The following is a 16,475-nucleotide window of genomic DNA, read 5'->3' on the forward strand; positions in this document are numbered from 1 at the left end:
GTCTCTCTGCTCAACAAGAATACCCAGGGTCCTACCATTCACTGTATATGTCCTGCTCTTGTTTGTTTCATGAACAGGCATTTTAACCTGGCAGTTAACCAAATTACACTCCATATGGCTGTTGGGCCAATTGATCAAGATTACGTTATTGTCTAAGTTTATGTTCCTCACGGTCTACAGCCATTCCATCCTTTTTTTTTCAAAAGGCAACCCACTCTTCCTGGGTCTGAACCAGTCAATGGATTGGACTTCCACCATGTTTGTGGAAGACATGGAAATAGTTCAGAAGGCAATTGATGAGTATGACACAAAGTGGCTGCAATGGGATACAGATGAGTTATAAGGAAATGAGCATAAACCTGGCAGATGCATGATAATGGGGGGAAATGTGTGATTTTGCGATTTGGCAGGAAGAACAGAGGAGCTCATGGAACATGAACCGGGGTGGTGGGAGGGGGGATGTTTGCTAAGACTTTACAATACGCAAATCAGACAAGAGGGGAATACTGTGAATATTCTGGAGCCCTGCATCTGAAGGAATGTAGACTGGGCATTGGAGACTGTACAGAGGAAGTTCATACAGCTAATCCCTCTTATGGAGGGACTATTTGTTAATGGAAAGGCGGAGTGGTTTGGGCCTGTCCTCAGTGGAGTCTGGAAGAATGAGAGATTTATTGAAGATTCTTAGAGTGAGTTGACAGGAGTTGACAGAGAGACATGGTTTCCCGCTGAGTGGGAGAGTCTGGGAACTGAGGGGCATTGTCTCAGATTAATAGGAGGCGGGGTTGGTGACCTCCCATTGAAGTCGGAGATGAGATGGAACTTCTTCTCTCTGAAGGGAGTAAATCTGTGGAATTCTTTTGAGCAGAGGGCTTTCCTGGATGGGTTGTTGAGTATATTCAAGACTGAGAGGCAGAGATTTTAAATCAGGGCGATGACGTGGAACAAAAAGCAGGAAAGTGGACTTGAGGATGATCGCATCAGGCATGATCTCATTGAATGATGGAGCAGACTCAATGAGTTGAATGCTCTTCTTTTGTTCCAACATCTTATCCTTTCGCTTTGTGATCAGAACAGTAGATTAACGAGTCCCAATTGTGTGTTACATTCCAGAACGCTTTGCCAAGCCCTTGCTGAGGGTGGAACCGGCGCCTGAAGTATTCGAGGGCCTCCCGGTCACGCTGACGTGCACTGTCCGGGAGGCAAGGACCTCCGTCCACTTTCACTACTCATTTTACAGAGACAGCGCCGGCCTAGAGGCCGTGCCTGGTCATGACTTCATGTACACTATCAACGCAGCGACTGTAAACGTTTCTGGGAACTTTGCCTGTGAAGCAATCGAGACGGTTCACAGTCTGAGGAAGAGGAGTGACAGCATTTACATTTCCATTAAACGTAACTATGTGTCATTATCCCCAGCGCAAATTAAAGGCCCTTCGACCCATCGAGTCAGAAACAGCCACCTCACTATTATCTAATCCCTATTTTCCCAGCACGTGGCACCAGAGCCTTGGCCTCATGAGTGCACATCCAAACACTCTTCAATGTGTTGGGGGTTTCTGCCTCTCCTACCCTAACAGGCAGTAAGTTCCAGATACTCTGAGTGAACATGCGTCTCCCTCTCATCCCTTCTAAACCATCTGTCCCTGACCTTCAATCGATGTCCCCTCCCTCCACCAATTGGGAAAAGTTTCCTCCGATATACCCTATCTACACCCCTCATCATTTTATACATCTCCATCACGACCTCCACCCGGACTCAATTTCCTCTGCGCTAAGGAAAACAATCCCAGTCTATCCAGTCTCTCTCCATCCTGAAGCTCTACAGCTCCAAGGCAACATCCTGGTAAATCACCTTCTGCACTCTCTCCCAGTGCTATCCTGTCCCTCCTAGAATGTGGATTCCAGAACCGGGCAAAATACTCTCGCCGCGGTTGTATTTATTTATTCCAAATGCGATCACGATCATCCCCAAATCTGACCTCGAGTTAGCACGATGCTGACATTCTTGATTGACATTGAAGGATTGTTAGGAATCCCCCGCACAGGTCCCGCCTCGCGATTTTCTTGCTCTTGTGCTGACCACAGAGCTTACTCAAGTCCAAACATTCTACAGGCTCAAACAGAAACATGTCCTTCTGCTTTTCAGAGGCGTTCGCTGTCCCTGTATTGATCATGCATCCTGAGGAACAGCTGTTTGATGGCCAAAGGGTTAAACTGGTGTGCTGGGTTGAAGCGAACCCCTCCCAAGCTTCCTTGCGGTTCAGCTTTTACAGAAATGGGCTCCTTCTCCAGTCTCCATCTGACCACAGTGATTACATCTCTGAGTCAGCTCGTCCGGCAGACTCGGGGACTTACCATTGTGAAGTCACGGACGGGAAGGTGTGGAAACGCAGTAATCAGCTTTATTTATCCATCAGGCGTAAGTATCATTTATCATTGTCCGTTTCTTAACTGTTACAGAACTCAGAATAGAGACAATTTATCATCACTCCCCACATCTCACAGTCATATATTGGAGAGCTAGAGACAAAGAGCACAGGGTGTTGGGTGGACCGTTTAGGACTGCGATGGGGAGAAATGTTTCACACAGAGAGTGAGGAGGCTATGGAATTCACTGCCCGGAAAATTATGGGAACATGTAAATGGCACTAGGCAATCCGATCCTTCCAGTTTGTTGTGTCCATTCACTAGGATTGTGGCTGACCTTCCAACTCAGTCCCCTGTCCACTTGCTCTCTTCCTTTAGGCCCTAAGAATTCTATTAACCTCCTTGGATAACATTCACTGTCCCCGTTCCGACTATTTTCTGTGTCACAGAATTTCACAGGCTCCTAACTATCTTGGTGAAGGCATTCGTCCCCATCTCAGTCCTATTCCATCTCCTTTAGACTGTAACCTCTCGATGTCTCTCAATTATCAATAACATTCTTCTTGTGCTGGCCGTGTCTAATTAGTAAATTTGCAGATATCATGAAATTCGGTGGTGCTGTGGACAGTAAGGAGGATTGTCAAAGAATATAGATCAGCCTGAAAGTTGGGCACAGAAATCGTAGATGGATTTTAATTAAGGCTAATGTGAGCTGATGCATTTTTGGGAGGTGAAATGCGAGAGTAAAATATACAATAAATGACAGGACCCTTGGGAGCATTGCTATACAGAGGGATCTTGGGGTGCAAGTCCATAGTTCCCTGAAAGTGGCAACACAAATGGATAACATGGTAAAGAAGCCATATGGCATGCTTCCTGTCACCAGTCGGTGAAATATGTATAAACGTTGGTTAGTGATATTGCAGCCGTGTAAGACTTCATTTCTACCACATTTGGAGGATATGTGCAGCTTTGTTGCCCACACTATAGCAAAGATGTGGAGGCATTCGAGAGGATGCAAAACAGTTTTCCCTGGATGTTGCCTGCATTGGAGTTTGTAAGCCATGAGGAGAGGTTGGCCAAACTTGGATTGTTTTCACGAAGGCATTGGAGGCTGGAGGGGGACCTGATTGGGGTATACAGAATTATGAGAGGCATGGACAGGAAGGATAGCCAGTGTCTTGCTTCCAGGTTGGAAATGTCAAATACTAGGGTGGGGAGCACAGGTGTAAGGTGAGAGGAGGAGAGTTAAAATGAGATATGAGAGGAAAGGTTAACTTAGAGTACAACAGGATCTTGATTAGATGGGGCAACGGGCTGAGGAGTGGCAGATGAAGTGTAACTTAGATTAATGTGAGGTGCTGCACTTTAGAAAGGCAAATCAAGGCAGAATCTGTGCACCTAATGTCCTGGGGAGTGTTGCTGAACAAAGTGACCTTGGAGTGTTGATTCACATTTCCTTTAAAGTGAAGTTGCAGGTAGATAAGATAGTGAAGAAGGTGGTTAGATTACTTTCTGTTATTGTTTGGAGAATTGAGTACCTGCGTTGGGAGGTCATGTTATGACTGTTCAGCACATAAGTTAGGCAACTTCTGGAATAATGTGTGCAAATCTGGTTTCCCTTCGAAAGCAAGGATATTCGGAAACTTGAAAGGGTTTAGGAAAAAGATATTCCAAGTGTTGGAGGATTTGAGCTTTCGGGAAAGGCTGATTAGGCTGGGATTGTTTTCCATGGAGCCTTGGAGGCTGAGAGGTGACCTTATAGAGATTTATAAAATAATGAGGCGCATAGATAGGGTAAATCGGCAAAGTCTTTGGGTGGGTGGGTCCAAAACTGGAGGGCATTGGTTTAGGTGAGAGTGGACTAATTTAAAAGGGACCTAAGGAGTAACGGTTTTCAACAAAGGATGGTGCGTCAATGGAATGAGCTTCCAAAGGAAGTGATGGAGGCTGGTAAGATTACAACATTTAAAACGCATCTGGTTGGGTGTATGAATTGGAAGGGTTTAGAGATATAAGGGTTAACTGCTGGAAAATGGACTAGATTAATTTATGATGTCTTGTCAGCACGGACGAGTTGGACTGAAGGTGCCCTACATCTCTATGGTTCTATGATTCTACACAGTGAGTGGTAGGTGCCTGGCACGCACTGCCAGAACAGTTGGTAGAAACAAATACGATAGCAATGTTTACGAAGCATAAAGACAGGCACTTGAATATGTAGGGTGTAGACGCTTACGGAGAGCATGCAGACAGATGGAATTCGGATAGAATGACATCACAGTCAGTGGTCTGAAGGGCCTGTCCCTGTGCTGTACTGTTCTATGTCCTAAGAATTCAGAGAATCGGCTCATATTCTGGGCTCAAATCCCACCATAGCAGATGGGAGAATCTGAGTTCAATTCCAAATGTTGATTGCAGCCCGACAACTGTCAACTGCCCTCTGTTATTAGGGATGAGTAATAAATACTGGACTACAGGGACACCCACATCCAACCAATGAACAAAATAAATGTGTATGATTGTGATGATCTTCATAGTTGAGTTTGCAATTAACTCCGCCAAATACAATGATCTATCTTTTGTCTATGATTCCAGGAATTCCAGTGTCAAAACCGGAACTAACAATTCAACCTGGAAAGTATCTAATCGAAGGAGACACAGGATCCTTAATCTGTTCAGTCTCCAATGGTTCTCTGCCGATTTATTACCAATTCTACAACAGCTCAAATGTGGAACTGTACAGGGAGCTTTCCAACAGCACTGAGCTTGTTTACAACATTGGACCTATCAACAGAAGGGACGAAGGGCTTTACCATTGCTCAGTGAGAAATGAGGTGACAGGCCCTCAGCACAGTGAAGACATAGAGATCACAGTGATAGGTGAGTTCACAAGGACTCTCTCCCAAAGAGTAACTGAACCATCAGTTCAGGGAATACTGCTGCTGAGACCAACTCAAAGCTGGTGCTTCGTCGTTGAACATCGCACCTTAGGCTAAAGCAACTGAGAGAGAGAGGGAGCTGCAGATCAGAGTCAAAAGGTATGGTGCAGGAAAAGCACAGCTGGTTATGCAGCATTAGTGCAAGAGGGAAGTCGACGTTTCGGGCATAAGCTTTTCCTCAGGAATGTGATGAAGCGCTAATGCTCGAAACATCAACAATGCTTTTCCAACATCACAGTTTTCGAAACAAAAGCGGCACAGCCCAATGTCCCTGTAGTTGGTCCAATATCCTTCTTAACCACTCCTATCCATGCACTTGGCCAAGCGACTTTTAAATGATGTTGATGTCCCCTCTCCAACCATTTCCACGGCAGCTCATTCCATATGCGTTACATCCAATGTGTAAAAGAGTTGTCCTTCAGGTTTCCCTTTTAATCTTTTCCATCGAACCTTAAACTATTGTCCTCTAGTCCTCGACTCCACAACGCTGGGAAACAGACTGAGTGCATTCACCCTAATTTTGCCTCTCATAATCTGATACACTTCAAAGTTTGTGAGAAGATTTGTAGCTCGGGTGCTCGTTGTTGTGGTTCTGTTCGCCGAGCTGGAAGTTTTTGTTGCAAACGTTTCGTCCCCTGGCTAGGCGACATCATCAGTGCTTGGGAGCCTCCTGCGAAGCGCTTCATTGATGTTTCCTCCGGAGTTTATAGTGGTCTGTCCCTGCCGCTTCCGGTTGTCAGTTTCAGCTGTCCGCTGTAGTGGTTGGTATATTGGGTCCAGGTCGATGTGTTTGTTGATGGAGTTTGTGGATGAATGCCATGCCTCTAGGAATTCCCTGGCTGTTCTCTGTCTGGCTTGCCCTATGATAGTCGTGTTGTCCCAGTCGAATTCATGTTGCTTGTTGTCTGCGTGTGTGGCTACTAAGGATAGCTGGTCGTGTCGTTTCGTGGCTAGTTTATGTTCATGTATGCGGATTGTTAGCTGTCTTCCTGTTTGTCCTATATAGTGTTTTGTGCAGTCCTTGCATGGTATTTTGTACACTACATTAGTTTTGCTCATGTTGGGTATCGGGTCCTTCGTTCTGGTTAGTTGTTGTCTGAGCGTGGCTGTTGGTTTGTGTGCCGTTATGAGTCCTAGGGGTCGCAGTAGTCTGGCAGTCAGTTCTGAGATGCTCCTGATATATGGTAGTGTGGCTAGTCCTTTTGGTTGTGGTATGTCCTCGTTCCGTCGTCTTTCTCTTAGGCATCTGTTGATGAAGTTGCGCGGGTATCCGTTTTTGGCGAATACCTTGTATAAGTGTTCTTCTTCCTCTTTTTGCAGTCCTGGTGTACTGCAGTGTGTTGTGGCCCTTTTGAATAGTGTCCTGATGCAGCTTCGTTTGTGTGTGTTGGGGTGGTTACTTTCATAGTTTAGGACTTGGTCTGTGTGTGTGGCTTTCCTGTACACTTCTTTGAGACCTCCCCTCAGTCTCCTATGCTTGAAAACAGAAAGGCTTAGCTTATCCAGCCTCTCCCTAAAACTCAGAGTGTTGAATCCTTGCAACATCATTGTAATTTGTTTCAGTATTCTCTCCAGTTTAATAACATCCATCCATTACATTAGTTTTTGAATCTATCGAATTCCTTAACTCTCTTTTAAAATCATTGTGTCAAACTGATTCCCACTGACGATCTGAATCAATGGGTAAACTCCATGCTTTTTGATCATGATGTGTTTTCTCCTCAGTTCCTGTCACAGATGCTATGCTGATTTACTTCATTAATGTGACTGAGGTACAGTATGGGGACCGCCTTGTTCTCCGGTGTCGGGTGAGGGAAGGCACAGATCCCCAGATCCTTTGGTACCATGACAACATGCTGCTAAGAAACGGCAGTGCAAGCTACCATGTGACTGCTGATGGTGGGGAGCTGGTTATTCATTCATTCCAGAGAGATGATGTCGGGAGGTATCACTGTGCAGCAATCAACAATGGAACCAACACTATTTTTAATGTGACCAGCGACTACATCGAATTCACACTGCGAGGTAATAGTGGCACTCAGATTGAACATAGACAGACCACAGAGAAAGACCATTCACTCCATCCGGTCTGTGCCAATCAGAAACTCTTAACCATCTCAACTGGGGAGGTGATAACTGGGTGGTATTGATCCAATAGGCTATTGATCCAAATTGGTGGTGTCTGGTGTTCCTGATATCCCGCCCATACCAGATGGTGGAATTTGAATGCGATAGAAAATCTGGAATTGGAAGCCCCATGGAGAGGGCAGCATACAGAGGAGATTTACCAGTATGTTCCTTGGATTTTAGCGATGAAGAGAGGGAGGCTGGATAATCTTGTAATATTTTCTATGGAAGAGTAAATGCTGAGATGGGAACCCAATAGAGATGTGTAAGATTGTGAGGGTAAGGGACTAGGCAAAGAGGAAACAGGTGTTCTCCATAGTCAAAGGGTCAGTAACAAGGGCTGGGATGGAGAGGTCATTTTAAAGTGAAGGATGGGAGGATTAAAGGGGGATTTGAGGATTATTTCACCGAAAGGTTGGTGGGAGTTGGAAGAAACTTCCAACATTTACAAATTACTTGGATCGGCACTTGAAATGTCATAATATTGAAGGCTGTGTGTGTGTGTGTGTGTGTGTGGGGTGGGGGTGGGGTTAGTGTGGGAAAGTGGGATGGGTGTAGGCTGTTCAGTGGGGCAATTTCTGCCACACTGCGAGACTCTCGATACCTCCATGGAGGCATGGAGTTACATATCTGTGGGTGTTGATCAGTTTGATGTTAACTGTGTACATCACACAGAGATGATGTGAGAAAACTTCCTGGTGAATTTGTTAACGTGAGCTGAATATTCTTGTTGGATTCCAGCTCGGAGTTATTCCAAGGAAATCGTGATGTCATTCCTCCTAGTTCTGCTGTTGGCTGGCCTGATTGTGTTGGGGTGCTACATCCACCGGAGGACCACAGGTCTGTAACATCCCATGGGAATGAGATTTGTTCCACATCCCCACATTATGATACTGCCATCCCCGCCACAATGTAACCTTACAGCTGGACGGGGGGAGCCGGGGGAAGGAGGTGGTGGGTCGGGAACTGGGGTAGGCCGTGTTCCAGACAGTCGGGAGGGAGAGTACTCACAAAGTTAGCCTGCTAGATCGGGTAACTGTGACCCACCAACCCCCGCCACACTGTGTCAGAGCACCTGAGAGAGGAGGAGAGACGTAAGACCATGACAGTCGGGAACAGGAGGAGCACATTCAGCCCCTAAGGATCTTGCTCTGTTTTTTAATGAAATACACCTGTATTAACTTCACTTTTTGCCTCACCCTCTTTAAACTAATACTTGTTAAAACATTGTCTATCTCTTCCGTAAATTAATTCAGTGTTCACTGGCAGGCTGACCTAACCCTACACGTAAATTGACCCATAGCCCGAAGCTTAAACATCAACCTAGCTAAACCTAACCATAAACTCAAACACGTCTCTAACACAAACTCTGACCTTAAACGTAAACGTGACTCAATCATAAAATTAACCCAAACTCTAACTTTGGCCCTAATGAAACAGCTAACGCTAATCCTAACTCTAACTCTAGCCCTCGCCCTAATCCTGAACCTAACCCTGACTCTAACACTATTCTTAATCCAAACCATAAACCTAACCATAACTCTAACCTTAAACTTAACTCTTAACATAACTCTAACCGTGACCCTCAACCAAACGCCCTACACTAACCTTAACCGTTGTCAGAATCCTAGCCCTCACCCTAGCCCTACCCATCACCCTAAACCTATGCAGCTGTTTAATGTTAAGCTGTTTAATGCATTAAGACAGATTTGACAATTATCATCTTTGATGTGTACGTTCCCTGTTTCTGACTGAGATAACACTTTGGCAGCTCCTGTCTGTGACAGTGCAGAGCTACTGTAAATGATGCTGAGAATATTCTCTCTTTCCCTGCAGGCAATTCGTCAACTGTGTCACAGCCCAGGAAGTAAGTGACTGAAACTACAGTTTTTATATTTGCCATTGTTTATCCCGATTCCTCTCAATCAGGGAAAGACAACATAAATGAAGAAGCCATAGAGGAGCTTCGATATGACTGCATCTTTTTGACATGCACATTATCGACAAACCAGGAAACCATACTCCAGGAAGGTCCCAGACAGTTTTCACGGGGATAATGCTATCACTGGCTAGGACTGTATTTGTTGTCCATCCATAAATGCCCCAGAGGGCAGTTACATTTAACCAGGGCATGGAGTCGCATGTAGGCCCAGTCCAGATATGGACGGGGGATTACCTTCCCCAAAGGACATTAGTGAAAACAAGATGGAGAACTGGGCAGCGTCTTGAGGGTGAGAAAACTCCATGTTCGGATGGAAGCCAGAGACATGGGGCCAGGCAATACCAGCTCTCGCTGGGTTTTGTATTTTGTTTGATAGCTTTGCCGTTTTGTTGAAGTTGAACATGGTTTTGAAAGCATTGTGTTCGAAATGATGACTTCCTTTTGTTTCCCCTTACTACTAGAACTGGATCGCAGCCTTCTGGTGAAGGGCCAGCAGCCAGCAATCTGGAGTATGCGGTAGTTGGAGCAGCACACATTGCTGGTGAGTGCCATTAACTCGGTGTGATTAAAGAGCCCCACACTGTGACAGTGCACTGTAACCTGTTAGAAATTCTGGATAAACATCCGAGCCATCAGATGGCCGATTTCCATGGAGCTGCGGTGGCTGAAGGGGTGCAGAAAGTAATGAACAGGAGGAGGCTATTCAGCCCTTCTAGCTTGCCCGCCTTTCATTATAATCATGGCTGACCATTCAACTCAACCTCCGGTTCCCACAGAAACTAGGAATAGGCCATTTAGTCTTTCTAGCCTGCCCTGCCAGTTTGAAGGGAACGCGGCTGAACATCCAACTCAGTCCCTGGTTCCCCGCTTTCTCTGCCATACCCTTCAATCCCTTTAACCCCCAACGTTGCCAAATGCTTCTTGTTTGGGATGTGCAAAATGATGACGAGCTTAGAAAGGGTAAACAGGAAGAAACATTTCCTTCTCGATGGAAGGACCAATGGGGGCCAAGAAAAAGAAATGAACAAAAGGAAAGAACAGGAAAGAAACAGGCCCTTTGGCCCTCCAAGCCTGTGCTGATCATAATGTCCTAACCAAACTCAAAACATAAACACAGCTCATGGTTTTATTTGGTCTTTATCCCACTATGCCCTCCCTGTTTCCAAATGCGATATTCTGAAATGTCTGGATTGATTGAGAGGGGCACAATTCAGAAAATGTTTTACTGATTTTTTTTTAAATGACAAAAGCATCGCTACACTCTCACAAGATGCAGCTCCGTCTTTAGTGTTGATCAGTCCTCAATGGGTCCAGATCGAATCACTAATGCCTGCAAAGAGTTCCTTCTCATTGTTTTATGTTTTATTTTCAGGCAAAAGAATTGCTTTCTCCTCCGGTTTGGAAAAGGTTTGTAACATTTTATGTCTAAATAAACCACGGCTATTGCCACAGAACGTGCAGGTAGATTTATACCTTGCATCCACAGTGTAAAACATGAACTGTGGATTATTATCTGACTAATTGAAGAATACGCCATAAAATGTAGGGGCAGGAGTAGGTCATTCAGCCCTTCCAACCTAATCTCCCCGTTCAATAGCATTATCCAACTCAGTCTCCTGATCCCCATTTTCTCCCTTTAGCCCTTCAGAACTCTATCCAATTCCTTCCTGAACAACATTCCGTGTTCTGGCCCTGACTGCTTTCTGTGGCAGAGGATTCCACAGGCTCCCACTCTCTCTTCGTGAAAGCATTATGCCCCATCTCAGTCCTACTCCATCTCCTTCAGACTGTGACGTCCTGGTTCTGTACACCCTCCTGTTCATCAGGAACCTCCTTCCTGTGTTTACCCTGTTTAGTCCTCTTACAATTCTATTAGATTCCCCGTCATTCTTCGAAACTGCTGTGAATATTATCATAATTAATACAGTCTCTCCCCATCCGTCTGTTCTACCATCCTAGGAATCACATGGGGAAATCTTCCCTGCAGTCCCTCCATAGTCAGAACATTCTTCCTCAGATAAGGAGACCCCAAACTGCGCACACAGTACTCCAGAATGTGGTCTCACCCTGTGCAAGTGCAGCAAGACATCCCTGCTCCTGGTCTCGAATCCTCTCACTATGAAGGCCAACATTCCATTTACCTCATTTACCGCCTGTTGCTTCTGCAATGTTCACTTGCAGTGACTGGTGTATGAGGGGCACCTCACCTCACCCTTTCCCAAGCCATCACTATTCGGATTATATTTCACCATCCTGTTTTTGCTCTTAGTTGGGGAATCTCACGCTGATCCACAATAACCTGAATCTGTCGTGCATTGGTCCACTCATTCAACATGTCCAAATCACACTGATGCATCTCTGCATCCTCCTTCTCAGCTCCCCATCCCTCCCAGCTTTGTGTCTGCCTTTAAACACAATGGATAATAACCGGCAACACTTTCTCAATGGAATAGATTACTCACTGTTTCGCATTCTACTTCCAATGTCCAGAGACAAGTGAGTTTCAAAATTGGGGCAATATTAGTGTTGATGTTCCAGTTCCCTTTCGTACTTTATTACAACATCAGTGACATTGACGTTAAATACTTGCCAGTCCGTTGTCATTTGCACCCAATTGGCAGCAGCAGTGTGTACCATCCACAAGATGCACTGTAGAAAGTCAGCAAACATCCTCAGACATCACCTTCCAAATCCACAGACAATTCCACCTAGAAGGACAAGGACAGCAGACGAGAAGACCAACCCTTGTGAGCTCCACTCTGAGCCACTCAACATCCTTTGGAAATACATCAGCCGTTCTTTCAGTGTCACTGCGTGAAAATGCTGGAATTCCCTTCCTAAGTGAATTGTGAGTTAACCTTCAGAAGTTGGGCGTACAGTGGCTCAGGAGAGCAACTGGAGACAGGGCAACAAACACTGGGCCCAACCACGATGCTGCCGTCCCATAAGTAAATGGAAACAAAATCAAAACTGCCTCCGTCTATTCTGTTCCAAAGAAAGCAAGCCGTGCTTATCCAGCCTCACTTCATCACTGAAATGCTCCATCCCAGACAACATCCTGGTGAATCTCCTCTGCACCACCCCAGTGTATCACTTCTGAGAGTGCAGAGGTTGGAATAGCACACAATGGGCTCACCAAAGTCCTGTCACACTCCAACATCACCTTCCTGCTTATATATCCATATGGCACACCACAGGAGCAGGCGGGACTTGAACCCTGCCCTTCTGGCTCAGAGGTAGGGACAGTATCACTTTGCCGCCAGATTTCTAGCTTGCAGGCCTTGAACTGCTTGATGGTGATTCCCATTTTCCTCTGAGACTCACTGCTACTTGTACTCCAACTGATCTCTCCTTCCCCTTCAGCTTCTTGCTCCCACTCGATTCCAATTTCATTCCAATATCATTCCATGGCAGGATTCGAAGACTGACCCCGATGATTATGGTATCACATACGCCACACTGAACCTCAGTGAGCCCTCGCAGGATGAAGACGGAGGGGACAGAAATGTTTACATGAATATTCCGCGGAAGTAAGAAGCAAGAAGACAGGTTTGTTGGGGGGTTTTCGGTCGATCAGATACACCGTCTGGTGAAGTGATACAATGTACCTCCTGTGTACAGATAACTAACTTCTTAACTTTATGTTGGAAACCGTGTATCACAAGGCATTTTGACTCAACTCGTTTTCTTCCGGGGAAGCTACTTTCACGTCAGTGTGACCACCAATCTGTTCTGGACCTCGCTGGGATTTGAATTTACCAAATTATTTTGGCTGTTGGTTTTCTTTGGATATTTAATACCTGCCTCTCCTTCGCTCTCATGTACATATCTGGGAATTAAGCTTTTCATTTGGTCCACGTTTAAAGGGAGAAATGGACAATCACATGTATGTCCCATTCTGAATAATTTAGAACAGAAATCATCAGACGGTTCTGACAGGTGAGAGATACTAAGACAGAAATCAGGTAATTTTAGTGGTTACTTTTCAGGGTGAAAGTGTCCTGGAGCTTGCGGCTTGAAATCGCAACTTCTGGCCCCACAGAAAGAATGGACACTGAGCTGCAAACTACTGAAGATCCGGATGGAGGAAGAATGGCGGATAGGGAGTCTCCATGGAGAAGAGAACTCTCAACAGCGGGATGTCTCTCGCTGCAGATGTTTGGGAAACGCCACGATGAAGGGGGCGGGGGTATCAGACACATCCAGAGCAGCAGACTTGAACTTTGAATGGGGAAGTGTTGGCCTGGGTGGTGTTACCGGTGGACTGTTCATCCAGAGACCCCAGTAATATTCTGGGGACCCGGGTTTGAATTCCACCACGAAAGATGGTGGATTTTAAATTCAACAAAATTTTGGACTTTAAAGACTGACTGAGACTGCGAATCAATTGTCGGTAAAACCCATCTGGTTCACTAATGTCCTTTAGGGAAAGAAACTGCCCTCCTTACCTGGTCAGGCCTACATGTGACTCTGGGCAATGTGATTGATTTGTAACTGCTTTCTGGGCAATTAGGGATAGGAAGTAAATGCTGACCTTTCCAGTAATGCCCTCCTCCCAGGAATAAAAGAAATGTTGGCCTCTCAGTCCGGAGGTAGGGACACTGCCACGGTACCACATAAGAGCTCTGACTGATGTAAATACAGGCTTTGTTGATGATGTAATATTTTAACACCGCCCTCGTACTGATCTGATAACTGCTGTCCATCAAGAAAGGAGCAGTGCAGGTCTGATTACAAACCGATAAACACCATCAGGGACAACAACAGTGTGAGGGCGGAAGGTTCTGGTCAAAAGATGCCATTTGTCTTTCAATGGAACAGTAGGACTGTGTCGATGAATTGTTAAGCATTAGAGGGAGTAAAGACAGTGACTGAGTTACCGGTTTTTAATCACTGCAGTCCTTCATTCAGGTAAAGGATGTAGGGCATTGCTGGCAATGACAGATGCATGCTCCTAATCATGGAGTCATAGAGTGATATAGCAGGGAAACAGGCACTTCAGCTTAACTCATCCATGCTGACCAGGCTTCCTAAACTGAACCAGCCCCATTTTCGTGCACTTGACCAATATCTCTCGAAACCTTTGCTATCCATGTACCTGTCCTGTAGCTGCTGGGTCCATATGTGCAAAACCTACTGCATGAAAATTTGCCCCTCAGGTCTCTTTTAAATCTCTCTACTGTCATCTAAAATCCATGCCCTCATTTCCACTTTCCTACCCTGGGATAAAGACCTTGACTATTCACTTTATGTATGCCCCTTATGATTGTATGAACCTCTATAGGGTCCACTCCTCAGACGCTGACCCTCCAGGGAAAAAAATCGTCCCAGGTTCTCCAGCTTCCCCTTATCATTAAAACCCACGAACCTTGCTAACACCTTTGTAAAACTTTCCTGCACCCTTTCCAATTTAATAACAGCAGGGCGAGAGGAATTGTATGCAATACTCGAAACGTGGACTGGCCAATGTCTTGAATAGCCGTAACATGACATCCCAACTCCAGTCCTCAATTCTCTTTTCCCAATCCATCGCCATTCGAATAATAATCCACCTTCCTGTTCTTGCTCCGCAATTGGCCAAGGTCACGTCGATCCACTTTAAACTGCATCTGCCTTTGTGTTCTTTGCTTTTGTACACAATAATTCTGTATTCAGTAATGAGCAAAATTCCTGTACATCACATATTGGGAGATTTTCTTTATTAAATAGAGGTAAGCTGGTGGAATCCTGTCGATGAGGTGCGAGATAATTATCAGAGAATGAAAACCAAAAGAATTGAGAATGAGGTAAATCATAAAATAAAAAAAACTGCAATTGCTTGAAAGCTCAGCAGGTCTGGTCGCATCTGTGGAGAGAAACCAGAGTTAATGTTTCAGGTCAAGTGACCTTTACGCAAAACTGTGTGGGCTTAAGGGGGATAGAATGTAAAGAGTTTGGGGAGACAGGAAATGAGTGGAGGGGGTTAGGAGGGCATGGAAAAGACGAAACTGGCATAGAATTGGACGGGCAGAGGAAACGGGGAAGGGAATAGAGTGGGGGCTGGGGAATGGGGAGGAGGATAGAGTGGGAGTGGTAGGGGAAACAAGAGGGGGATAGAGTGGGGTAGTAGAACAGGGGAGGGAATAGACTGGGAGGCAGGGGAAACATTGAAGTTGGATAGAGTGAGGGGGCAGGGGAAACAGTGGAGCAGAATAGAGTGGGGAGCAGGGGAAAGTGGGAGGAGTATAGAGTGACTGATCAGGGGACACGGGGGTGGGAGATAGAGTAGAGAGACAGGCGGAGCAGTGGAGGGAAGTAAAGTGGGGACCAGGGTAACAGGGGAGGAGGATATGGCGGTGACAGTGCAAACAGGGGAGGGGGCTACAGCGTGGTGCACAGGAAACAGGGAAGGGGGACAATTTATCCCCCCCCTCACTCCATCGCTCTCCACCCCATGTCCCCTCAATCTCCCGCAACTCTATTTTTCTCCCCCATTTCTCCTCACTAACCATCCTCTGAACCTTGCCCCCCCCCCACTTAATTGCCCTCTCCCATTTCCTTTCCTCTCACCTCTATCACCTTCCCATTTCTGTTGAGCCCCGCTCTACCCACTCCCGTTTCCCCTAAACCCCACTCTATCCTCTATTTGTGTTCAGCACAGTAGCTCAATGGTTCGCACTGCTGCCGTACAGCGTCAGGGACCCGGATTGAATCTGTTGAATGTGGGATGGGAGGAGATCAGGATGAAAGGGGCTATTCCTGCTCCTATTTGTGATGTGTCTATAAGTTGTTGCGGCCAGGTGAGGTAACTTTACACAGAAATAATATTCCTGTTCCACATCACCTTGGCGTTGTGGCTGTGAAGGAGAGAATATGGGAATTCCGTTGGGTGGCGTGCACACACCCACCAGGTTAACCCGTGACTGGGAAGCAGATTGGTGACATTACCCACCGCCATTTCCACACCGAGCTGCCTCACATCACACGATGCCTTCAGCTTAGCCCGGACGTCGGTCACATATTTTCCAGCACGTCGGTTACTGTCAGGGGAGGAGCTCACTCAGATGAATCAAAGCAGAGATCGATCAGTCAAGATTGAAAGGTCACTCAAAACT

General features: G+C 45.9%; 1 protein-coding gene across 5 annotated transcripts in view; it reads left to right on the forward strand.

Annotated features, from left to right (window-relative positions):
* Positions 1 to 15,205, forward strand: part of LOC122544492 (Fc receptor-like protein 5) — a 38,159-nt gene extending 22,954 nt beyond the window's left edge. For 4 of the 5 annotated variants that reach the window (XM_087984634.1, XM_087984631.1, XM_087984633.1 and 1 more), the window contains 9 exons: positions 1,114 to 1,395; positions 2,150 to 2,422; positions 4,969 to 5,253; positions 7,038 to 7,337; positions 8,181 to 8,279; positions 9,276 to 9,306; positions 9,843 to 9,922; positions 10,754 to 10,788; positions 12,796 to 15,205. In XM_087984634.1, coding sequence (XP_087840760.1) covers positions 1,114 to 1,395; positions 2,150 to 2,422; positions 4,969 to 5,253; positions 7,038 to 7,337; positions 8,181 to 8,279; positions 9,276 to 9,306; positions 9,843 to 9,922; positions 10,754 to 10,788; positions 12,796 to 12,915 — 1,505 coding nt within the window. In that variant the 3' untranslated portion in view covers positions 12,916 to 15,205. The remainder of the gene's footprint in view (positions 1 to 1,113; positions 1,396 to 2,149; positions 2,423 to 4,968; positions 5,254 to 7,037; positions 7,338 to 8,180; positions 8,280 to 9,275; positions 9,307 to 9,842; positions 9,923 to 10,753; positions 10,789 to 12,795) is intronic. The other variant, XM_087984632.1, reaches the window with a different exon arrangement.
* The last annotated feature ends 1,270 nt before the right edge of the window (positions 15,206 to 16,475 follow it).

The sequence above is a fragment of the Chiloscyllium plagiosum genome, unplaced genomic scaffold, assembly GCF_037043375.1.
Source record: "Chiloscyllium plagiosum isolate Xiang-an unplaced genomic scaffold, Cpla_swu_hap1 HiC_scaffold_49, whole genome shotgun sequence".
NCBI lineage: Eukaryota > Metazoa > Chordata > Chondrichthyes > Orectolobiformes > Hemiscylliidae > Chiloscyllium > Chiloscyllium plagiosum.